This window comes from Protomyctophum bolini (genome assembly GCF_963924005.1).
Source record: "Protomyctophum bolini genome assembly, chromosome: 23".
Taxonomy (NCBI): domain Eukaryota; kingdom Metazoa; phylum Chordata; class Actinopteri; order Myctophiformes; family Myctophidae; genus Protomyctophum; species Protomyctophum bolini.
This window is the reverse complement of record NC_137884.1, coordinates 15499871-15523242: the sequence shown is the minus strand read 5'-3', so window position 1 is coordinate 15523242 and position 23372 is coordinate 15499871. Positions and strand designations below refer to the sequence as shown.

General features: G+C 45.9%; 1 protein-coding gene across 1 annotated transcript in view; it reads right to left on the bottom strand.

The window, feature by feature from the left end:
- Positions 1 to 23372, bottom strand: part of exoc4 (exocyst complex component 4) — a 153663-nt gene that overhangs the window by 24098 nt on the left and 106193 nt on the right. The window contains exons 12-15 of the mRNA XM_080757717.1: positions 18111 to 18213; positions 16709 to 16825; positions 3523 to 3659; positions 772 to 927 (exon numbers count right to left, since the gene is read on the bottom strand). Of these exons, the coding sequence (XP_080613843.1) occupies positions 772 to 927; positions 3523 to 3659; positions 16709 to 16825; positions 18111 to 18213 (513 nt within the window). The remainder of the gene's footprint in view (positions 1 to 771; positions 928 to 3522; positions 3660 to 16708; positions 16826 to 18110; positions 18214 to 23372) is intronic.

Here is a 23372-nt window from a genome sequence, read left to right as displayed (position 1 = left end):
AACCGTCCTCCCACTCGTATAACGCAGTGTGTGTGTGGACACAGCCGGGCACTTCCTATTGGTTCACCAACTGAATTGCCCGCCCCCGAGAACACGACTTCTCATGGTTGTGGGAGCAACGAGTCTGCGTGCACGAGCGCGTGTGCGTGTGTTCGCTGTGGGACCGCAACGCAGCGACCAGTTGCGCGTGCGTTTTTGGAACTCTGGCAGCTAGGCAGATATTGAACACACATACACATACATATAACTAAAAGTCTGCAAATACTTCAATTGTGTGCAAGACTGCGCACGTCCCCGGCTATTGACTAGTATGTATAATTATGATACCGGTATTTTAGTAATATTGTTCCTGCTGTTCTACGTACTGTATACATACTGTACTGCCAATCAGGTGGAGAAATCACAGAGTGAGGCTTTGACCTTCACTTCAATGAAATATCGTAGAAAATGCTTCTAAACATAATGATAGTTTTATCACTTAAAATGCTCTAATCTAAAAAATACATTATATCAATAAAATTTAAAAAATATATATATTTTACATTCTGAAGCCAGCACGTCTTCTATGGAATCCAAGTGACTTATAAAGCTAGTTATGTTCAAATGCAATCACTTTGTGTGTTGTGTCAACTTATGTGTAGCTCCGCTGGAATGTATGATCTGTTTAGTAATCATGCAAATTGACGGGACAATAAAGACAATTATTATCACTATTGTGTGTGTGTGTGTGTGTGTGTGTGTGTGTGTGTGTGTGTGTGTGTGTGTGTGTACCTGGTGATGTCCTCCTCGTCCTCTCTCTTCTGTCGGGCGGCTCGGGGCTGGGTCATGTTGACCCAGTTGGGCAGAGACTGCAGCAGACGACTGATGTCCTCATCCTTGGACCAGGAGGCACTGATGGTCAGCTTCTCCTCGCACTGGACCACACCCCTGGACACGGACACACACGCACACACACACACACACACACACACACACACACACACATTAAAAGGCTAAATCTAAATCTTATGACCGAAATATTTTGGACTCGAAACGATGATTTTCTTTCAGGAAATATCGTTCTAAACCTGTGCTCTTGCGGTGCTCTTCTACATGCACTCAATCTTGTAGATCTGCTATTTTAAAAACAAAAGTTGGCACGGAAAAGTTTGAGAACTACTGATTCAGACGGATAACAGGCTTGATGTTGTTCCTGATATCCTTGTGTGCCACTCTTTGCTCTCAACTTATATGACTTTTTACCTTGTTGTCTTGTTGACTATAGTGCTGCATGCTTAGCCCTGAGCCTGGCTCTGTGGATGAGTGTGTCTGCTAAACACCTCGATTGTAATTGTAAATTGAGACGAAGCTGTTTTCGCTGCATAATGGGCCGTATGTCATTGTAGTCTCAGTCTCTAGACGTGCTCACATAAGCTTGGCAGACAGATACAGTAAACAGTCTTTCCACAAAAGGTCCAAAGACAAGATGTAAAAATGGTCGATATTCAACGGCGCGAAAAATACCGCATGGTAAATCCTGTTATATGGCTCATTGTTCCCTTATTGTTTATTGTCGCTGAATGTGTTTGATGCAGAGGCATCATAAAAAAAAGAGTGGCAAACTAAAACTAAAACGGTGTTGCATGAAAATACCCCCAAAATGAGATTGTAGAGATGTTCTTATCGATTATTTTAACCCAGGAAAGTATCTGTCATTTTAGCTATATAAATTACAAACGTGTTTTTTCAGAATTCAGTCAGGATAACTCAAGAATGGATGGAATATATATATTCATTGAAAATAAAATGAGCAATATATTTATTATAGTTTGGCGATGAATTGGATCTGCTTTTTCAGTACTCAGATCAAGGGCATCAGTCCCGATAGGGACTCCGAATCCCCCGGGGCGGCGGTGGCTCAGGGGTAGAGCGGTTGGATGGTAACCGCAAGGTCGCCAGTTTGAACCCGGGCTCCCCCAGAGTCGAAGTGTCCTTGAGCAAGACACTGAACCCCTAATTTCTCCTGATGTGCTTGTTGGTGCCTTGCATGGTTTCCTCTGCCATCAGTGTATGAATGTGTGTGTGAATGGGTGAATGTAATGCACAATCTATGTAAAGCGCCTTGGATAAAGGCGCTATATAAAAATGCACCATTTATCATTTGCCCGTACCTAAACAGCAGATCCAATACGACAGGTGGTAGCTGGGGTGGAGGAGGGTGAGCAGCAAAAGTTTTAGCAGACAGCAGCACAGCAGTATCAGTGTGTGCAGCAGCAAACAAGAAGGCTTGTTGGGGTGCAGTACTTAGTTTAGACAGTACTTAGTTTAGACTAGTCATTTGGTTAGACCAGTCATTAGTCATACAACTACAGTACAACCTATCTCAAACCCTCACCTCCCACAGGGCAGCACACCTAAACCTAACCTTAACCCATGTCTAACCAATGACTAGTCTAAACTAAGTATGCCCGCCGTTTAAATAGCCGGTATAAAGATGTGTTTGGATGAAGTGAATGATAACGTGACGCTGAGGCGGCCCAATGAACGGCCGGCCGTTTCCTGACTGAACTTGCTCTGCGCATGTCTGTGACAGGCACGATGCTCATGACTCTTAGGATTTAGAACAGAGGTTTGGAAGGTGTCTCTGTGTCGTCACAACAGTCAGTCAGTGATATTTGATAGTGTCTGTTTATAGCGAAATCTTTAATAATTCGACGGCAGTCACATTAGCGTTTTCTCTCAATCAGTTGATTCTTTATGAAGAGTGTGTGACGGAAGAGCGTGACAGGCTTCCTGCACGTTTGCATAGTATGTGTGGTGGCGTGTCGCCCGTGCTTTGTGTGTGTGTGTGTGTGTGTGTAGTGGCGTGTCGCCCGTGTGTTGTGTGTGTGTGTGTAGTGGCGTGTCGCCCGTGTGTGTGTGTGTGTGTGTGTGTGTGTGTGTGTGTGTGTGTGTAGTGGCGTGTCACCCGTGTGTTGTGTGTGTGTGTAGTGGCGTGTCACCTGTGTGTTGTGTGTGTGCAGAATTACACGAAGAGTGTGTGACGGAAGCGTGACAGGCTTGAGCGTTACAGGCTTCCTGCACGTTTGCATAGTAACTGTGGCTTGCGGTCGCAACAAGTTGAGAACTATTTCACTCCGACATCTGTATTTATAGGTTGCTGCTGTATTGGAAAACTTCAAAAACTTCTCACTTGAATCGACCTTTGACATGGTTATTTATGAAACGAAAAGTTTGAAGATTGAAAGTCATGGAGCAGTGCATGGCTCTTGGAACGAAAATTGGAGTTATAATGTGGTTCTGGATTAGAGAGGCATTATGGCATAAGTCTTGAGAAACACAACTTCTCAGGCTGTGACCCCACATGGAATTGTAGGAGTTGAGGCATTACATTTAGTTTGACTCTGTTCCACAAAAAAGGTAAAAATGTCTCAAAGTTCCTTAAACTGTAACAGATACCCTGTCTGGGGGTCCTGACCCCCTGTTTGGGAACGACTGGTCCAGAGGCTGAGGTGGACTGAAGAGGTGAGTTCAGGTCTTTACCTGTAGGCGGCGTTGCAGATGTCCTTGTACTCTTTGAGCTTGTCACAGACCATCTCCAGGAACTGGTTGGAGTAGGCACTGAGGTCCTGCATCAGACCCATCAGGTCCTGGATGGACTTCTCCACCACCACCGTGCTCTGGAGACCACAGAGAGAGAGAGAGAGAGAGAGAGAGAGAGAGAGAGAGAGTCAACTCACGTTCATTTATACAGCATATGGTTGCTGTTGGGCAGAAACCGCTCATCTCCATATTTTAACTTTATTTTATTTCCTTTGTAATTTAATGCCCCGGCTTGATCAGACTACAGCGCCACACAAAAGCACCAAAGGTAGCAGATCCGCAAGCTCAAAAAGTGGCTCTTGTAGATCTGCTACTTTAGATGCTTTGGCATTTGAATGTTGAAAAGTACGTTTCCACCCGACAGACAGATATTTAAAAACAACAGGAGTTGACCCGAAGACGACAGATAGCATCATGACAGCCGTACTACCAACTACCAAGTTTAAAACACATGAATCAGCGTAAAGATGACGTAAAATTCAAAGTCAAGGGAAGCTAAATAAAGTAACAAACAGAAACCAAGGTGTATACTGTATGTGGGGCGGCTGACAACCCACAATTGTGTCTGGGGAGGAAACGAGTAAATTGGGGATCAAAAGGAGATAAACTATAAAAAGGAAAAAAGGTGGGTGTTAAGATTTTATAAAAAATTCTATAGGCTGGGATAGGAGGCTATTCCAACTATTCTATTTAGGGGAGAGAGAGGGAGAGAGGGTAATTGTTAGCCATAGGCCATTAGGATTGATTTTTATCAGGAACAAAATAACATGGAGGTTATTTAAAGTTGGGACTTTAAGGAAGGAAATAAGGACATACAGTGCTGGAGGTGAAGATAAAGATGTTGGAGTAATTTACTGATTAAAAAAAAGCTGCAGTTGGTTAAAAAAAGGCTATATTTCCAGCGCAAATATTGAGTTATTTTCCTGGCCGCGGTCACCAAACGCTTGTTTATGGAGGAACGCTGGCTTTCCAGAGCAAGGGTTCCCAATCATTTCGGGGCACGATCCCCCAAAATATAAATATTTGAACTGGGGTTCAGTTGGTTAAATCCTGTAGTGAGATGAGGTGACAAGCTCATCTCGCCTGCTTAAGTTTGAGCAGAAAGTACAGCCATATTCTGAGAACGTAAATGGACAGACTCTGTGTGTGTGTGTGTGTGACAGTGTGTGTGTGTGTGTGTGTGTGTGTGACAGCGCATCACCATGACTGAGTCACAATGGCACTGTGACAGCAGTCATTATAGAGTAGCCACAGTGGTGTGACTAACAGGTCACAGTGAACGCACGCACGCATGCACGCACGCACGCACGCACCCCTGTTGAAAAGCATACACCTTTCAGTAGCATTTCAAGAGCGGTTAAATAAGATGTCATCTCTGCCAGGTTGCTGCCCCTGGCACTACCCAGAGGTGAAATATAGGAAGAGGAGCAGCAGTGGACGAGGTATTCAACATAACCCCATTTTGGAAACCCATTCGCTGACGGTTCTGTGGAAGCACCACGGTTCCAATAATCTAGAATGGAACCAGTTCTAGAACCAAAGTTATTTTGGTGGAAAAGGGGCCTTAAGACTCGTTCTATTTTGGGCTGAACCATCTCTTCTCTGACTCCCTCTGTGTTGGGCTGAACCACCTCTTCTCTGACTCCCTCTGTGTTGGGCTGAACCACCTCTTCTCTGACTCCCTCTGTGTTGAGCTGAACCATCTCTTCTCTGACTCCCTCTGGGTTGGGCTGAACCACCTCTTCTCTGACTCCCTCTGTGTTGGGCTGAACCACCTCTTCTCTGACTCCCTCTGCGTTGGGCTGAACCACCTCTTCTCTGACTCCCTCTGTGTTGGGCTGAACCACCTCTTCTCTGACTCCCTCTGTGTTGGGCTGAACCACCTCTTCTCTGACTCCCTCTGGGTTGGGCTGAACCAACTCCATATCAGACCCAAGAGTAAACAATGGATCCCTGATCCATTACTCCTGCTCTTAACAAATGTTCCGTGCTCGGCTGGCGTCGTCTAATTCTGCTCATTTAACACATGCAGGCATTTGTCTTAAGGAGGAGGAGGAATCATTACAAAGCAATCAAGTCGAGAGAGAGAGAGAGAGAGAGAGAGAGAGAGAGAGAGAGAGAGAGAGATAGAGGAAGCTCTGTCTTGTCTTATCACAGAGTAGAAATGCTTTGTGAGGTGCTTCTCCATCTCTCTCTCTCTCTAAAAGCCCACAACTGCATCCCGTTACAATATCATTGGGGAGGGGGGGGGGGGGGGGGGGGGGGGGGACACGACAGAAAGAACAACAAACCATTTCTCTTGCGGTTAGCCGCACAGCTGCATTACCCTTGAAATCCAGCTTGCTTGCACTTCAGCCCCATCCATTCTTCATGTCATCCCCACACATAAAAGCACACAGTCAATGGGAATTATAGACCACACTCTTTGCAAATGGGCATAGAAATGGTAAGCGGTGTAAACATACAGTACAGTACAGTGCCAGACGGCGTGATTTAATGACAGCCATGGGCCAAAGCCTCCCCGCGTGCAGGCGCCTTGGCTGCAGGAAGCAGCTAATGCATGCATGGATGGACAACACTGCATACAGGAGCCTCTCTGAGGGGTGGAAACAATGCTTTATATCAAAAAGCTCGGGTGGCGCAGTGCTAAAGTACCTGCCTACACATCCGGCTTTGTCGAGGGGGGTATGTGTGTGTGCATGTGTGTGTGTGCGTGCGTTCGTACGTGTTGGTTGGACGAGAGTGGTGAGTTGGTGTGAGTGTGAAACGGGGTCAGGTGGTTTCCCGCCATTAAAATTGGGGCGGTATGGGGGACGGGGGGTTTGACCCCAGGTGTTCCGCTGTGTTGCTCACATTGTGACCCCAAAACCACTGACACCGCCCTGACACCTACGCACACTCAGGTTGCCCCGAACACGCGCGCGCGCACGCACCATCATCATTACACACATGGGCGCACACATGGGCGCACACATGCACACACACACACGCACACACACACACACACACACACACACACACACACACACACACACACACACAGACGCTCAGTCACAGATACAAATTCACGTACACGTAAACACACACTCTCTCAGGGGTAAAGGGGAGCTGTGCATGAGTAGGGACATCGTCCTGACAGGATCATTCATCAACGTCAGGCCAGAGATACGCTCTGAAGACTCCCCTGACACACACACAACCTGTGTGTGTGTGTGTGGCTGTGTGTGTGTGTGTGTGTGTGTGGCTGTGTGTGTGTGTGTGTTCGACTACAAACACATCATGAAACAAGCGACCAGGTACACACGGACATAAAAAATGGCAGGTCTACAAGCCGAAATGTTCCGCTAAGTGACACTTTGAGTCACAGGTTTCACGGTGCGTTGATAAAGTCGCCATCCTAAAATATTAATGTCCGCACAAGTATAGTAATAGCAATGCGCATGGGTGTGTGTGTGTGTGTGTGTGTGTTCAACTTACTGCAAAACATTATGAAACGAGAGACCACAAAGCATCCACTGACCGGTGCAAAGCATTATGGGATGTCATTAAGCACAATAATACAGACCACAATGTAAATAGAGAAACACCACCAATTCTCTCTCTCTCTCTCTCTCACACACACACACACGGGGGGGGGGGGGGGGGGGGCTTAATTCGCGACCAGGAAGGGACCAATCATAAGCTGTCAGCTTCAATCACATCCAATCTGATACCCTGCGAGCACGTGCATGTACACACACACACACACACACACACCCCCAGCCAATGAAATCATCACCATCACCATTTGCATAAGCTTACATATCCAATCATCTCGCTTGTCTGATGAAATCAATGGTGTCCCAGATTGAGACCTGAAGTGTTTGCACTTCTGATGATTATTATAACCATGTGTGATAATAAAACAAAAATCTAATTATCTATGTGGGCCTTTTTATTTTGTTTATCTCTGTAACGCATGTTCACGGAGAATGCATGAAAGTGTTGGTCATAAACAGGGCCTGCATGCGTTGGCTGTGTTGCATGGTCATTATTATTTCTCGCCTAATGGTTGGGTTGGCGTTGCAATGTACTGTAGAGCACGGGTTCCCAAAGTGGGGTCCGGGGGACCCCTAGGGGTATTTGAGGGAGTTCCAGGGGGTACCTAGCTCAATTTGAGATACAAGGAACCCTTATGGACCCTTAGGTTCCATTTGTACACTCTTTGAGTTAAATTAACAATATAATTTACAATATAAATTGGGGTACCATTAAATGCCATTAAATCGGGTGTCCGTAGACTAATGCGTGTGAATTTGGGGGTCCATGAAATGAATATTTTTCTAGAGCCGTAAAAATCCTCCCTTATCGGGGTCACTGGAATATGTTTTCAAATGGGGGCTCCGTGGCCTAATAAATGTTGATTTGGGGGTCCTTGACACGAAATAGTTTGGGAACCCCTGCTGTAGAGTACGGACCTGAACCCCTACTTTTATGAAATAGTGATGATCAGTGCAAGCACGGGAGCAGCGCTAGTCCCTCCGTTGTTCCTGCATGTCGGACTAATGCTCCGTAGGATCCCCAGTACGACAAGTATCAATACTGCAATATAGAAATACTCCTTAAGTAAAGGTCAAATGAACTGAGTGAAAGTACAAACATAATGGCATCAAAATATACTTAAAAGTACCGAAAGTAAAAATAGTCATTATGCTGAATGTCCTGCAGTGTCACAAGGTATCATGTAGTGTAAAATTAACTAACTAAAGTTTTCAAATAATTGTAGTGGAGTAAAATTACAATATTTGCCTTTGAGATGTAGTGGAGTAGAAGTAAAAAGTATTGACAATTGGAAACACTCCAGTAAAGTAAAAGTACCTCAGAATTGTACTTACAGTACTAAAGTAAATGTACTTAGTTACTTTACACCAGTGGTTCCCAAAGTGGGGTCCCTATGAGGGTCCTTGACGGAGTTCCAGGGGGTTCCCAGCTAAATGATATAGTTGGGAACCAAATGGACCCTTATGGGTCTGTAAATGGAGACAGAGTTAAATTTAACAATATACATTGGGGTCCCAGAGATAGAAATGGGGGACCGTAGCCTAATTCAGGTCAAACTTCCCCATTCATTTTTTCCCATAGACGTTTCACAGTTGTACACTGCCCTTTTTTTCTTCCTTCTATGTATTTGTTTTTGCCCAAACAAATGTTTGATGTGTCTGAGGCTTACAGGGCTTTAAATAAATATACGCTTTGAAACGTCTATGGAAACATTAATGGGGAATAATCCTCCGGCGCCCTCGCAGGAGGTGGGACTGCGACACTCTATAACAAACAAAACAAAACAAAAAACTCCATGGGTTGTGTAAAAGGTTCCAGGCTAACGTTCTGGGTTAACTTCTTGTATTCCATTAATGAATCCACACTAGGAACAGCATGCATAATGCAGTGCTTGTGTTTTTCTTTAATTGAAATGTGATGCACCAAAAATATCACACATGGTTAATTACAGATGGGCGCGCACACACACACACACACACACACACACACACACACACACACACACACACACACACCAAAGTCACGCCTCCTAAACAGCAGAATGTACCCCCGCCACCCAGGAGGGGGGGGGTGGGTTGTACGGAGACTGTCGCATCATTACCTTCTAGTGAGACTGACAGTGTGTGTGTGTGTGTGTGTGTGTGTGTGTGTGTGTGTGTGTGTGTGAGTGTGTGGTGGGGGGAGGGAGGGGGGCAACCCCATGCTGGTTTCAATGGAACCTCTGGAATCATCTATCAGTGTATGAAGATGTTCAAATACACGGACGGAACACTGTGTGTGTGTGTGTGTGTGTGTGTGTGTGACTCAAAGTGTGTTGCTTCCATATGTGGGCGTAATGAAGCTCATAGAAGAAACCATGACTCGCTTGCATGTCGCATGCGCAAACACACGTATACACACACACACACACACACACACACACACACACACACACACACACAAGCGTTGCTCTTACTATACTTATGAGGACATTAATAGACAGCAACTTTGTGTCCAAATAGTCATATTTACAGGATTCAAATAAATGAAAAAAATAGCAGATCTACAAACTCACAGGGAGTCGTGTTGTAACAATGTTTTTGTTCTGACCAATTTAGTAGTAATGTCAAAATGCCACAGCCCGCTTGGTCTTCAACCAGCCTAAATTCTCACATGTCTCCCCCTTTCTCCGCTCCCTCCATTGGCTCCCGGTCGCTGCCCGCACAGAGTGAAACTCTGATGCTGGCCTTCAAAGCAACCAACAAACCCTCCCGGGCGCTCAGATCAGCCAAGGCAGGGATGCTGGAAGAACATTCACTAAAAGCCGGGAAAATGCGCCACACGTCCCAAAGACTTCTCCCTTCTGGCTCCAAAACCAGGGAACGCACTTCCCACTGCGATCAGAACTGCAGACTCACTCCCAATCTTCCGCCGTAGTCTGAAAACCAACCTCTTCAGACTCCATCTTAGCCTGAAGCACTTGACATAGAACTTGGCCTCAATGACCTTACAGGCGTGAGTCGTATTCACTTTATGTAATTTAGATTATAGACATAGCACTCTATAATGTATACAGTAGATATTCCTCTGTTAGACGGATGTTAGCTTACGTATGATTCTTGATAACTATGTATTTAATGTACAGTATTACCATGTGTTGTTCTTGCTTACCGTAAATCGCTCTGGATTAACCCATTCTGGGCGGGAACCCCTTTTGGTGTTAGCATTATGTTATGCTTTAGCTATTGAAAAATAGCAGATCTACAAGCTCATAGCGAGCCACCGAGTGTCACTAGCATGTAGTGACAAATATATCCATCCCCGCCTGTCTTCCCTGCCCCAAAAACGGGCCAATTGTGTAGACACTCAACAATGCACCACAGTGGATTCGAACCCACAACCTCAGCGGAGGTGGGCAGGGGACTGTAGCACTGTGCAACGCAGGTGCTTACAAATCAACCATTCATATCTTTGTCTGGAACAGGTAAATTGTACCTCACAAATCACTTGTCATCTGTTAACTTGAGGCTCAACTTTCAAAAAACTAAAGTGTATACCGGTAAGCTATAACTTTTTACCCGCCCAAAGCAACAAAAAATAAAGACTTCCTCTCCTGTCATACCAAAGGCTAAAGAACTGGCATTTCATATTCTGGCTGTCTCACTCACTCACATTCTCCACAGGCCACGATTACACCCGGCTATACGCTATACGCTACACACACACACACACACACACACACACACACACACACACACACACACACACACACACACACACACACACCATCCTTCAGAAGTAACGGTGTCTGGCATGAACCACTGCAGGGCTCAAGACCTTCTATGTCATCCAGAGAGACTTTCACTCTCCCTTCCTCTGTCTCTCTGTCTGTCTGTCTGTCTGTCTGTATCTCGCTCTGTCTGTTTCTCTCAGGCTGTCTCACTCTCTCTCTCTGTCTGTCTGTCTTTCTCTGTTTGTTTATTTCTCTGTCTGTCTGTCTGTCCGTCCGTCCCTCCCTCCCTCTCGGTCTGTATCTCTCTTTCTCACTCTCTCAACACCCATACCATACTATATCATTTGTTGCTGTCCGAAAGAAACCACCTAACCTAAAGGTTTTTTTCCTTTTTCCTCCCATTAATAAATCAATGCAATTGAACAGCCTTTATGTCTGTGTGTTGGTTAAAAAGAAAGTTAGGTGGTTTCTTCCAGACAGCACTGATATACAGTGCACACGCACACGCACACACACACACACACACACACACACACACACACACACACACACACACACACACACACACGTCAGCCAGCCCCAGAGGACAGACAGGAACGTCGCCATAGCCCCAGCAGCAGGTTGGTACAGTAGGAGGCTGACAGAGGCAGCGCTCCTTACCCAGGGGGAGAACATGTGTCTGGGACAGATAACCCAGGCGAGAGGCAGGATGGAGACGAGGCCTCCAGGAATGCAAGGTGGAGCAAACAGGGCTGTAACTATAAGAACTGAAGTACTGTAAGTAAATACAATTCTGACATTTATTACTTCAATTGTCAATAATTTAACTTCTAATCCACTACATCTCAGTCAGAGGCAAATATTGTACGTTTTACTCCACTACAATTCTTTGCTAAAAGGGTTTTCTATCTGTTGCATGCACCACATCGTTTCTGACTGTAATGTAATAATAATAATAATAATAATAATGGATTGCATTTTTATAGCGCTTTTCTATGCACTAATGACTAGGTGCTTACTCAAAGCGCTTTACAGTGGTCCATGCATTCACACATTGGGAGTTGAAGCGGCCAACAGTAAACGCCAGCGTCCTCACTTCCCACATTCACACACCGATGGTGGCAACCCCTGGAGGCAAGGTGGAGTTCAGTGTGTTGCCCAAGGACATTTACACATGTGGACAGGAGGATTCGAACCACCGACCCACGGGCCATTGGACGGCCTGCTCTACCTCCTGAGCCACAGCCGCCCCATAATAATGTAGATGTCTACACCTTTCCAAATGCATTTAAGGATTCTGTCAGCCTGTTTTGAATCAAGCCTGGGGGGGGAAGGTCTCACGGCCGAAACGAATCCTGAATAAACTATTCTCTTGAACCTGCAAGAAGCAGTGTGCGGGTCTAATCCGTCCACATTCCTATTTACACGCAGCACCACAAAATGGCTACCACTGCTATGCCCTATATACTATAATAGGGCTTCCATGGTTCATTTTCACTTCTAATCCACAGACATATACTAACGTAGCGTTTATATTCCTGCTGTGACATGTACCTGGGAGCACTAGAATGACTGGCCTCAGTTCAGTCTAGTATTGCAGCTTGAGTGAGGCATTTCTTTTATACCTAAAGGGCACTTGTGATTATTATTATTATTTTTTAAGATGAACCGATTGGGGGGGGTTTGTGAAATGTTCTCGGCCCCAAAAAGAACACCTTAAGGAATTCTTGACACATCATTCTGGCACATCATCTTCTATCCATTATTAGGCCTGACCTGGTGACTCGCCAGCTCGCTTTAAAATACACAGGAATCACATTTCCATAACATTACCGCTTTGACCTGAGCCCTCGCGGGATTCCTGCGACCGCTTTTTGCCTACCGATGTCTGATACCGACATGGACAAAGGACAGAGTGACCTTATGTCTGCTCATAAAGCCGATAATCATCGATAATGACACACGGAGAGGGGCTAATCTTGGCCCTCCATATACAGTAGGTTAATAACAACGGTATCTAGAGAGGACATGATTAGCATATCAACACGCACCAGCAGTGTATAATAGATACATATGTATGTATGTATGCGTGTGATTGTAATAAGGATATTAATATGACCGACTGTAAGATTAGGTTTGACACCGTTGTCCATCCTTCTGTCTCACTCTCTCTCTGGTTCTCTCTCTCATTAGCTTTAGCGGTGCTATGCTATCTGTCCAGCATTTTGCCACTGATTGATTCATTTAATTAGAGTTGGAGGGGATGGAGGTGTATGTGTGTGTGTGTGTGTGTGTGTGTGTGTGTAGGGGGGGGGGCTATGGTCACTCTGCTGGATAGGACTGGAGATTGGCTCCATTAATCTTAGTGGAACCCCAACATCCCGTGTCACACACACACACACACACACACACACACACACACACACGCATAAGGACACTGGTTTTACGAATTCCCCCAATTTTAACCCTTAAACCTGGAATAGCAGAACCACAAGCTGCCTTGCAGGCTTGTAGACGAGCTATTTGTGGTATACTAACCTCAACCTGAATCTTTTCTTAATCATAAGCATGACGGGAGTTTTACGTATCAGGAGCGACACAGATAAACAATATGAAAACAAATATTGTGTGCTCAAATATTAACCTTGTTTCAAAATTAAATAAGTATGTATATATATATAAATATATATAATTAAAAAAAGAAAGTTGGTCACGAAAAATATATATAACTAGAACTGCACTCTGCCGAGTGCATACTTGCTTGTTGCACACTAGTAGGCCATAAATGGCCAACTAGAGCACAAGCAGAGCGCGCAAGTACTTTCGACCGCTGTAAACTGTCACATCTCATTATCTCTGTGAAGGAACGTTTGAAATGTATAATCATTAGGTGTAACTATTTGCTACTAGTGCGCAATTTGATGCGTATGCAAAAAAAAACAGCAAATCTGTGCCTGGTTTGCTGGGACCAGATTACACAAATGACCATATTTCTTACTTCATCATTGAGAGCTAGTCATACATATACACACCACGTACTCTGGTCCCAGCAGATCAGGCACAATTTGCTATTTTATTTTTACTGATTATGTGTATAGTATACGTATGACTAGCTCTAAATGATGACGTAAGACATATGGTCATTTGTGTAGTCTGGTCCCAGCAAACCAGGCACAGATTTGCTGTTTTTTTTGCATACCCATCAAATGGTTGACGGCTGTCACGTTGAAGAGACCGGGCGAAAGTATTACTTGCACGCTCTGCTTGCACAAGTAAATATATACACCCGACGCTTCATCGACTCATCATAATGGTGATGTAAGCTATTCTACTCTGAACAAATGGATCGTCAGCTTGGGAAACGGAAGGTTCCCATCGGCAGTTACATCCAGGCGGCCTGCGGTGTGGTCACACGCATGCACGTTCTGGGAGAGGCGCTGACGTGCACGCTAATGTCTTACCCCGTTCGAACTACTGCGCGCGTTAATGTGCGCCGCGGTGGACCTGCGGATAGAAGAGAGAACAGGTGCATCTATAAACGTCTTCCCCCTGCGGTTTCCTCTGTGCGTGTGTGTGTGTGTGTGTGTGTGTCTAATGTGGTGTAGCATTATAAAGCCCCCCCGACGCCATCAGGCTGTCTGAGATAATAACACCTGATCACGATCACCTGAGGGAAGTTCAGCATGTATGCTGTGGGCTTGAAAACATGCGCACACACACACACACGCACACAAGCACACACGCACACACACACACACACACACACACACACACACACACACACACACACTAAGGCTTTAACAAACTAGTCGACCTCGTTGGAACTAGCTGAATAGTTGATAAAAATGTGTTTCATTATTTGTATTATTAATTATTATTATTATTATTGTAGTCCTACAACATCTATTAATCTTAGCTAGATTATAGTGCATGCTGTCACCAACAATGTTCTTGATCGACTGGATCATGACAAACACAACCATGGCCAGTAAGACTGGCATCCAGTGGACCTTCACCCAGCAACTTGAAGACCTTGACTTTGCAGATGATGTCTACATGTCTTCTTTCTCACAAGCACCAGTCAAAGCTAACACTACTCTCCCAAGAGGCAGCAAAGACTGGCCTCACGATAAACGTGAAAAATACAGAACTCAGTCATGAGGGTAAACCACAAACGGGACCTCCCAGTCCAACTACAGGGACACCACATCAAAGAGACTGACCGCTTCACATCAGATGATGACATCAAAAGCAGAATCAACAAGGCCAGTCACGTTCTCACCACGCTGCGACCCATCTGGAACTCCAAGGCACCGTCCCTCCGAAATAATATCAGAATAATTAACACCAACGTCAAGTCAGTTCTCCTCTATGGATCAGAGACATGGAGAGTGACCAATACTACCACCATCAAACTCCAGACCTTTGTCAACAGATGCCTGAGACGCATTCTGATTCTGATCAGGGGGCCTGATAAAATATCAAACGCCAGGATGTGAAGAAGAGATAGTGGGTGTGGATTGGACATAGCCTCCGAAAACCTACCGACAACATCACTAAGCAAGCACTGGGCTGGAATCCACAGGGCAAAGCACACGCATGCAAATAAATATACAGGGTAACATTGTGCCAAGACTCATTCATAAGCACACACACACACACACACACACACACACACACACACACACACACACACACACACACACACACACACACACACACACACACACACACACACACACACACACACACACACACACACACACACACACACACACAGAGAGAATTGTAGGCACTAAATGTGCATGGCAGAAGAGGCCTCCTTGATTTACCCTAATTAAAAAAAGCAAAAACACCCAGAAACAATAAGAACGTTTTAGTGCTCGCCCCGCTATCAGCAGAAAGGCTCATTAGCCCCAGCAGTGTAATTAGCAAGATGCTGCAATCCTCGTTAAGGAGGGACCATAACCGTAAACAAACCCCACAGTCTCTCTCTTGCTCTCTCTCTTTCTTTCTTTCTCTGTCTGTCTATCTCTCTCTCCCCCCTCTCTCTCCCTCTCTCTCTCTCTAATGAACTGCCAAGCACTGCTGTTTTCACCCAGGCACAGATTCAAGGGCTTTGACAAGACACAGCACGCACACACACAGACACGCGCACGCAAACGTACGTGCACACACACACACACACACACACACACACACACGACGGAAACCACTGTAGCACTAACAAGACGAGAGAGAGAGAGAGAGAGAGAGAGAGAGAGAGAGAGAGAGAGATATGGTGTGGCGAGAGGAACAACAGAATTAGTGTCCTAATTTGACAATGCCGTTCCCAACCAGCGTGTTGGCTTTATCAATACTACCAATGGAAATTATCACAGAGCTGTTCATCCGAGCAGCAGATTTAATGCTTCCACAACCCACCACTTTACCAGCAGCCAAACTACATTCTTCTACTGAACATGGAAAACTCGCTGAAACCTAAACGCCGTGTTTCCAACAAAAGGCGTCTCCATCTCGGCGTGCACGCCGACCAGCGTGTGCTGTGGCCTAGACACCAAAACACTTTATCAAACTATCAACACTATTAATACATTTACAGGTAGAGACAATAGAAAGAAAGTTGCAAAACACCTCTCACGCATTGCCTCACTCACTCGTGTCCTGCCACTCAGAGAGAGAAAGACACACACACACACACACACGCAGGAGCACATCGCCAGATGTCTACTTCAGTTTGGCAGGAACGGGATCCTTTTTGGACCCAACCACTGTAGGGTTGGAATCCAGAATCAGTCACATCACATTTGGAGTTGGGTTCTAACACACTGTCTGAGCTGGTGTGTGTGTGTGTGTGTGTGTGTGTTTCCTCACCTGCAGCAGGGGTCTCTGGACCCCCAGCAGCTTCATGGTGTCAGCGCTGGCCAGGACCTTCAGAGGATCCGAGGTCTTGCTCACCGACTCGATCTCCTTGTTGATCTCCGTCCTCACCTGCAAGATCACAACACCGTCACATCACCTGGATACATTCACAACTTGTATCCCCTCAGAGTGAAGACACAGAGACACAGAGCCTCGAGAACTGAGCTGAAAGCGATGGGTCTAATTTGATCAAATGTTTAATTCTGTTCGTTAAAACAGGTCCTAGTTGTGCATCTTAACCACTTAAGCCCTATATACTGTATCTACTAGTTTAGTAGTGAGGCTCCCCAGGTTATTAAGATGTACAGTAATAGGGGTTAGGTTGAGCACAACCTAGTTGGTTTCACATTTTATTTATAGTTATGGTTTCACAATTTGACAGTGTCCTTGGTCGAACCGGAGGAGTATTATAAGGAAACAGATTAAGGTGAGTTTAAACTTTAAATGAGCTAAACAACAGACTTCTTCTAACAGACTACTAATCAATCAGCTTCTTGGTGAGGCCATCAAGTTTATCTTCCCTCTTAAAACAAATCAAATAGTACCTTGATGCTCTTAGAAGTGTTATTTATGCAGTTTACTCCTCATTAGAGGTGCACTCTGAATCTCATCACAAAGTGCAGCACTCTCTAGACTCATGAGTATGAGTTTAACCACTTAAACCGTAAATACTTAGTTCAGTTTGCCTGCGGTCTCCCAAGGGTTTTGCCATATAGGTCTGCTGATATCTAAGACCTCAAAAGACAACCTTGCACCTCCCACACAACAGTCTCATCCAGCAACCAGTCAAAGCTCCCAGCAACTCTAGCCTACGCTCTCTGGTATGTGGATCAATACAATCTACAGCAGCAGTACAGCACACCTGCACTTTCACAGCCTTTCCCCAGATGAACGCACTATTACAATGCGCAAATTGATTGTTGTTTAGGACTGAGGGACAGAAATGCACATTTGCACACATCTGTCAAAAGGATAAGACACCAAAACAAAGCTCGAGAGCGTAGGTAGTGGCGTTTACTTTAGCTTTCAGAAGACATAGTGTTACCGCGATCATCACTACTTTAGCTGTGGGCCGTGGAGTAAAGCTTGTTTTGACCAGCTGGGAAACGAATCCGATAAAGGCATTTGAAATGATGTTATACAACGACGAGTGGACACGCACGGCCATCTTGCATAAGGTATATTTTCTGTTTACTACATTGCCTAGCAACCCAATGCTAATGCATGTAGCATTACGACGGCATTGGCGCTCACCCGCTAAGGCTATGGTGTAGATCTACGTCAATTGAGGTGAATGTGTTAATGAACCTGCGTACTGTAGTAGCTTTATGATGGTATGGAACTGCTGCCTTACTTGGTTGAGGAAGAGATCGTTGATGTAGTAGGTGAGGAAGGTTCTGAGCTGACACTGCTTGGCCTGACCCGGTCCCATGTTGGACTCGATCTCCTGGATGAACCTGTGCACACACACACACACACACACACACACACACACACACACACACACACACACACTTAATATAACATAAAAGCGAGGTCTTGACCAACACTGCTGCAATGCAGTGCAATGAACAACTAAGCATAATTCTGCCTTTAAAACTGGGACCCTTAAAATAATGTGCACGTTTGTTGTGCATCATTCATGCACCGACTGATCATTGACAAACATCAGTATTGAATTCAGACATGCAATGCATGTAATCATGTATTCTGATGGTTATACATGAAAAGAACATGACATGACATAATGTCCATGCAACCACTGAAAACAACTACTTAACCCCCTTATGGCCACCCTAATTAACAGTGGATTGTGACTTCTACCTGCACTATTCATTTTTTTTTTGCACTATTGCAGACAACAGTGCAACACTATCTCTCTCTCTGTTTCTGGCACAACAGCGCCACTTTTTCCCCTACTGGTACTCTGGTATAGCGTAGGGTGTTAATTTACAAATAAACACAAGCATGTAAAATATGAACAAAGCAAGGATCTGTTGCCTTCAACCACTTAAACCCAAGCATCTGTAATCAGAGGAAAACGTTCGAGCTCGTCGACCGTCAACTTTGCCGCAACGCTATTTAATGTATAGAACACAAAAGACACTAGCACAGAGCCTTGAGGGACTCCCCGCTCATAGGAGGAAAAATGAAGGCTGAGGATGTTTTTTTTTCTTCTTTTGCTGCTGTGGCCGTTAAGCCCTGGTCAGACAGGGTCAGACTGGATAACTAATGGTTCTGGAGGGAGGACCAATGCACCTCGTTTATCACGGCATCACCGGTCACTGCCCTCCAACACACACACACACACACACACGCTGCACGCCACATCATGCACCCCAGCCAAGCGTGTTCCCAGAGCGCTTAGCGCGCGTAAATGTGCAAATAAATCAAACTCTTCAACATGGAGGAGCTTAGGGGGGTGGGGGGGATATCATGAGGTCAAAGGTCACAGATACAGACAGATAGACAAGCGGGAGGAAAGAAGCAGAGAATATAAAGAAATACAATCAGATCAGTGTGTGTGTGTGTGTGTGTGTGCGCATATAGGGCTGGGAGACATGCAACCAGGCAGCAACTATAGATCATGTGACTGGCTGATGGATTACCCAGAAATGACCGTGCACACACGAACGCATGAACGCAAGCAAGCACGCACGCACGCACGCAAGCACACACTTCAGCAACTGTACCCAATTAGTTAGCTAGGAGCTGAGGCAAGGATGTTTGAGTGTGAGTGTGTGTGTGTGTGTGTGTGTGTGTGTGTGTGTGTGTGTGTGTGTGTGTGTGTGTGTGTGGCACTTGCCCGTGATCTGTATCCTGAAGCACTTGTTGTAGAGTTTTCCAAGTTTGCACATCTACTATTGTTTGTCTTGTTAAATGTGTGTAGCCTTGACGACCAATGCGACCATGCAGTATTACTGTATATGCAAGGGTTAAAATGCAATGCAGATGGCATGTTATATTTTTGACAGATGCCAGGGTCATTTGTAGACCTGGCATCTTGTAGTGTGTACAGTTCAATACACAGCATTAATTTTGTTATGTGTGGCTACTGATTCAGGGGCTGGAATCCAGGCTATGACACTGTCTTTTTTTTTTCGCCTTTATTTTTTATGGAGGGACAGACAGTAGGCTGACAGGAAATGGGGAGAGAGATGGGGGGAAGACATGCAGTAAAGGCCGTCGCGATCGGGAGTCGAAACCGCGGCACACTTCCAGACTGGATTGCCAGCCAAGGTGCCTGGAACGCTGAGCCACGGCCCAGGCCGACAGTCTTTTTACGGGAAACCAAATACATACAAAGTTTAAATAAGGATATATGATAATAATCCCAGACAGCGACAATATGTGAATATTCTTCATTTACAATGGAATTGTATGGGAGCTGTCAAATCCACTCTCTCTCTCTCAACAGCTCTGCTGTGCACTACAACGCACTGAAGACTTTATACATGGCTCTAGAGATGTTGTTTTGAGCTACTGGGCAGTGAATTAAAATGTCATTTTGTCTGACAGTTCCATCAGACCTACAGCAGCTGGCTGGTACCAGCACCAAATAAAATAATTATTCTATTGACCAATAGTCGCTTATATAGACAGATTATATCAGACTGGTGGGAGAACAAATAATAGAGAAAAGAGAACATATGTAACACCCAACACACGCACGTACGCACACATGCATGCACGCACACACGCACGCGCCATGAACAGTATTGCATCAAGGCATGAGTTCAAAACTTGTATTGCAGCGGGCTCAGGACTCAGGGGAGTAGACAGAAGTCTGTGCAAAGCATGTGGATGAGGAGAACTGCATTAGGCCGCCCACAAGTTCAAGGTTCACGTTCAAGAGCCTCTTTGCCGGTCGAAGTGCATTCAGAAAAGAGAAAAGAGAGCGTGTTAATGGAAGATTCAGATATACAACAGTGCTCATCTAGTACTCATCTACTGTACCATCATTTTCAACGACAATTATCTCAAATAATTGTGCAATTTGTGAGCATCTCAAATCTCTAATAATTGCGCGTGTAGGCGATTGTGACACCAGATGATCGTGTGACACAAGAGGAGGAGAACAAAAAGAGACCAAATGGCACGACACAGGAACCAGCCTGGGTTCTTCTGAGCCAAGTGGCTGAGGACGACCCAGCATGGAACCCACGCCCCTGTCTGTGAGATCTTCATTAATAACCTGCTTATCACCGGTGTGGGCGCACACACACACACACACACACACACACACATACACGTCATAACGATCTCGCCGCCTAATTGCCTGATTACCACTGATGCCAACTGCTGCTCTGACCTCTGACACTGCATGTGCGTACTGCGTGTGTGTGTGTGTGTGTGTGTGTGTGTGTGTGTGTGTGTGTGTGTGTGTGTGTGTGTGTGGGGGGGGGGGGGTGTGTGTGTATGTGTGTGTGTGTTTGGGTGGGTGGTTGTGCGTGTCTTCACCAGGGCTTTATCAACATCCCACCTTCATTTAGTCACCACATAACGAGACAACAGTCTGAGAGCGGTCGATGCTCCCGAGTGTACAAATGGAACCAAATGCTATATGCTATATATTTTTGATCTTGTACGATATCTGAAACCATCCAGAACTCTATGAGGTCATCTGGGAAAGGTCTGCTTTCCGACCCTTATAAATAAATAAATAAACATGGGGATAAGCAGGATTTCCTTTTATGAACCTCATATCTGGAACAAAAACGATGTTCTGGGCATCTTTGTAATGTTAGTAAAAAGCAGGTAAAAGAGTAACGTTTGAGGCAGACTAACATCAGTCACTTTACCCTTCACTGTAGTAGAAGAGGTGCGCCTGGTGAGGGTTTAAACCCCGCAGCTATGTCGAGTCCGCCTACAGGAAATACGTAAGCTGCGACCATGAGACCCGTTTCTGAACATGCAAACTCCACACAGAAAGTCCCTTTCACCAACCCCACCCTATAGGCACACGGGGAGAACATGCAAACTACACACAGAAAGGCCCTTTCACCAACACCACCCTATAGGGACAGGGGGAGAACATGCAAACTCCACACAGAAAGGCCCTTTCACCAACACCACCCTATAGGGACACGGGGAGAACATGCAAACTACACACAGAAAGGCCCTTTCACCAACACCACCCTATAGGCACACGGGGAGAACATGCAAACTACACACAGAAAGGCCCTTTCACCAACACCACCCTATAGGCACACGGGGAGAACATGCAAACTACACACAGAAAGGCCCTTTCACCAACACCACCCTATAGGGACACGGGGAGAACATGCAAACTCCACACAGAAAGGCCCTTTCACCAACACCACCCTATAGGGACACGGGGAGAACATGCAAACTCTACACAGAAAGGCACTTTCACCAACCCTACCCACCATCAGTGCCCTATGGGAACTGATGACGCGGAGGAGAGAACACGCCCCCAGCACCCACAGCGTCCCCAGAACTGATGACGCGGAGGAGAGAACACGCCCCCAGCACCCACAGCGTCCCCAGAACTGATGACGCGGAGGAGAGAACACGCCCCCAGCACCCACAGCGTCCCCAGAACTGATGACGCCGAGGAGAGAACACGCCCCCAGCACCCACAGCGTCCCCAGAACTGATGACGCGGAGGAGAGAACACGCCCCCAGCACCCACAGCGTCCCCAGAACTGATGACGCGGAGGAGAGAACACGCCCCCAGCACCCACAGCGTCCCCAGCGGGAATGGAACCCAGGAGGACCTTCTAGCTGTGTGGTGAAAGCACTACACTGACCACCGTGCACCCTTTACAATATTATATGGTATAGGAATAAAAGCCGCTGCCTTGCCCAGCTGCGTCTCTTACTCATCTCCAGAAGCCATCCAGTGACACATCAGCCCACGTTGGTAGCAGTGACTGTGGCTGATTGCTCTCCACAGTGTCTAATTAACTGTCATTAGGAAAACAGATGTCGGAGTCCAGGGCCTGGAGCTGGATAATAGTAAACACTGTGGTCCTGTGTGTGTCTCTGCTACTACAGGAATAGTACTGTTGCTGTCAAGCAGAAACCTCTTGTCGCCATATTGTAACCTTTTTTTTCCATAAATGAATGCCCCGATAACCTGCTTGATCATCAGACAGTAACGCGGCACTGGTGCAACCGACCCAAACCATAACCCAAACCCAAACCCTAACCATAACCGCACCCGGACGCCACGGACTGAGTCTTAACCGTCCACGAGCTGAGTCTTAACCGGGCAACTAACGGGATGTCGGACTAATGTGCAGTCCCCCATCAGACAACACTTCCGGCGAGTACATTCAATGTACTTTTTGACGCTCCAGGCGGCTATGATGGCCCGAGCTTCGGCTCCTCCAAAAAGTAAATTACCAACAGGGACCAAACTATTTCCGGGATATGCTGGAGGTGTGTGGAGTGAGCGAATGAGCAGAGAGTTGGGGTAATGCAATTTGACTACAGAGAGAGAGAGAGAGAGAGAGAGAGAGAGAGAGAGGCAGAGAGCTGAATCAGAGTCCATGCAGAGACTCCAGTAGCAGATCTGACAAAATATCAGTCAGACATCGGTCATTTGTGGTCTAGGACCGTCAAAAATCTAATCAAAAACCTGCCATCG